This window comes from Episyrphus balteatus, chromosome 2 (genome assembly GCF_945859705.1).
Source record: "Episyrphus balteatus chromosome 2, idEpiBalt1.1, whole genome shotgun sequence".
NCBI classification, from domain to species: domain Eukaryota; kingdom Metazoa; phylum Arthropoda; class Insecta; order Diptera; family Syrphidae; genus Episyrphus; species Episyrphus balteatus.
Genome location: NC_079135.1, coordinates 35131282 through 35134210, shown reverse-complemented (window position 1 = coordinate 35134210; position 2929 = coordinate 35131282). Strand labels below are relative to the sequence as shown.

Below are 2929 nucleotides of genomic sequence, written 5' to 3'. Positions count from 1 at the left end.
ATTCGAAGAAGTTGAACTTGATTATTATTCCTTTACTGAAGGGTGTTTTTCGGCTATTTTCGGGATTTTAGAGTATGTTTCTATTTTAGTATTGAATTTTTTTTATTTCTTAAAGATCCTACCAACCCAATCAAAGGATAAGATAGCGTTTCTAATGTAGGTAGGTATCTATCTTCTTCAAATAATCTCAAATTTTCAATTGAAAAATTATAATAAATAAAACAAATCGAGCTTTTATTGTTTTTGTTATTTTTTATTAATGTAGATCAAAAATGCATACAAAATTTAAGATAAACAGTTACACAGTAACATGAATTTGGAAACTTGTTTTCAAAACAAAGAATTAATACAAAAATACTTAAACTAACTATAGGATATTTCTATCTTTTAAGATTGTTCCATTTTATCAGCAGTCTTTCCGCTATGATTATTTTGAACTTGTTCTGTGCCTTCTTCCTCGTTGCCCTTCACACTCAAATGTGCTGGACCAGTTTGTTGAATCTGCACAATTCTTTCGTTGCTCTTCAATGCCTTTGGTGGTGGTGGAGCTTTGACTGTTAGCACACCATCTGTTGAGACCGTCGAGATGACATCCTTGGCATCATACCCTTTTGGCAGCGTATATTTACGTACAAACTGACGACTTATGAAGCCATGGTCATCTTCACGCTCCTCGTGTTTACCTTCCACAACAACGTTGTTACCAACTGTCTTCACTGTTAATTCATTTGGCTTGAATTGGCTCACATCCATGCACACTTGGAATCCATCTTTTCCAACTGTGTAATTTTCTTTGGCATTAAGCTTGCCGTTGACGCCCTTTCCTCGAACCGATTGAAGGGATCTCTGGTATGGTGAGAAGCGTCGGATTGGACTAAGTTGCAACGAAGCTATTCTTGGACGGTATATATCGCATGGGTATATTCCAAATCCGAAATCATCACCCAAATCGCGATGTCCTCGGTAGGCATCGATTTCGCTAACAATATCAGCCAACAATGGAATAAGTGACATTTTTGTTTCTGGATAACTTTAAATGTTCAAATAACTGGAATACACAATTGTTTTGTTTTTTTTTATTTAATAGATACGACGATAACTGAATTGTTTTTTTTTGTTGTTTGTTGCATAAACAAAAAATACAAAAAAATACAAAAAATATTTTTTGTTTATGGTTTGTTGGACAAACTTTACGATGTACGCTCTTAAACGATTGGCAGATTTATTAACACTGAAGAAAATTTCGAACTATGCACGTCTTATATTCATTTTGTAATAATTTAAAAGAAAGAGCGAGAGATTTCTAGAAATCAAAGGGGAGAATTCATATTTTGTATTTGTACACGAATGGGGATGAAAAAGAGAAATGAACCATAAATAAAGTAAAGTAAAACGTTAAAGAGAAATTAAGAGGAGAAAAAAAAACAGAGAAAACGCTGAATTTAAAAGTTTAAGAGAACAAAATGAACTAAAAGAATTCTCCACTTTGAGGAGAAACATAAACTACTTAAGAGATTTAGCTCTCGAAAAGCCTAGAATTTTCTCGGAATTCACAAAATTCCTATAAAAAGAGCTTCTCCAAGGGAGCAAATCATCAGTTTATTGAAAGCAACAATCAAAGCAACTACTGTGTGTTCAGTCGCGATAAAAACCTAAATACCGTTTTTAAAAATAAAAACTGTTATAACTTACAAGTACAAATTTTTACAAGTATTGTCCGAAGTTAATAAAAATAAAAACCAAGATGTCTTCACTTCAACTTCTTTTGGATCTTGCTGAAAACTTGGACAGCATGTCCTCTCCATACTACGGAAACGATTTTGGCCTCGGCCTCAATCCACACATCATTCACCGTACACAACGTCCAAGTGTATTCCGTTTACCGCTGGCTTTGGCAAACCGTATGGAAGATTGTCCTGCTATGATGCTTCGCTCAAAAGGTGCCAACAAGAACTCTGCTGTTTCAAATGTTGGCAAAGATGGATTCCAAGTGTGCATGGACGTGCAACAGTTCAAACCCAGTGAGCTTTCTGTGAAAGTGGTAGATAATACTGTTGTCGTCGAAGGCAAACACGAAGAACGCGAAGACGACCATGGCTACATCTCACGACATTTCGTCCGGCGCTACGCACTTCCAAAGAACTACGATTCCGACAAGGTGGTCTCGACTCTGTCATCAGACGGTGTTTTGACTGTGAGCATTCCAAAGCCAGCCATCGAAGATAAGTCAAATGAAAAAGTTATCCAAATTCAACAAACAGGACCGGCTCACTTGAATGTGAAGGATAACCAACAGGAGAACCAAAAGCCTACTGCCAACCCTGAAAAGGCTCAAAATGGAGATAAGAAGTAATCTCTCCACCGTGTGCTGAAAAAAAAGCCATTTAAATTTTTAGACTGAAGTTGCCGTTATTTATTACTAGTATTACTTTTTGTTTAGTTTGTCCGTTCAATAAAAAATATTTAAAAAAAAAAAACAAACAAATAATTTAATTTGTTTTTATTTTAATTGGTTTAACTTTATTTGGACATTGGTTTTTCTTCTCTTCTTTGATATGGGAAGGCAATTTATATAACGTACAGAAGATTTTATGAATCTTTTTTCTTAGATCGGAAACAAAGCGTTTCTTTTCCCAATAGACGGCATGTTTTGTTTGTTTTACGGAAGAAATTTTCTTTTGAAATTAATAAAGTCTTTGAGTAAGAGATACAAAGTTTAAAAACGATATACCTCTACCTATCAGGTAGATGGTTTTCAACTGGAAATAGATAAAATTTGCGGGACTCCCACTTCAACTCCTATGACCTTGCAGTCATCAGCATTTAAATTGGTTCAATCGAAATTTTCAATAGATAACGCTGGATTGAACCAAATAAGACTCACTTCTAAATAGCCAAAGAGGCTGTCAGCATGATAGTGAGCCAAGTC

The 2929-nt window shown here is 35.1% G+C and overlaps 2 protein-coding genes across 2 annotated transcripts; one reads left to right on the top strand and one right to left on the bottom strand.

Moving 5' to 3' along the window:
• Nucleotides 1-248: 248 nt before the first annotated feature.
• On the bottom strand, nucleotides 249-1109 carry LOC129908627 (heat shock protein 27-like). The gene has a single exon (XM_055985276.1). It carries the CDS (start codon nucleotides 1012-1014, stop codon nucleotides 388-390), a length of 627 nt encoding a protein of 208 aa, XP_055841251.1. The 5' UTR covers nucleotides 1015-1109; the 3' UTR covers nucleotides 249-387.
• Nucleotides 1110-1658: 549 nt separating this feature from the next.
• On the top strand, nucleotides 1659-2416 carry LOC129908629 (heat shock protein 23-like). Its single transcript, XM_055985279.1, has one exon. The coding sequence runs from the start codon at nucleotides 1745-1747 to the stop codon at nucleotides 2351-2353; it is 609 nt and encodes a 202-aa protein (XP_055841254.1). The 5' UTR covers nucleotides 1659-1744; the 3' UTR covers nucleotides 2354-2416.
• Nucleotides 2417-2929: the final 513 nt, after the last annotated feature.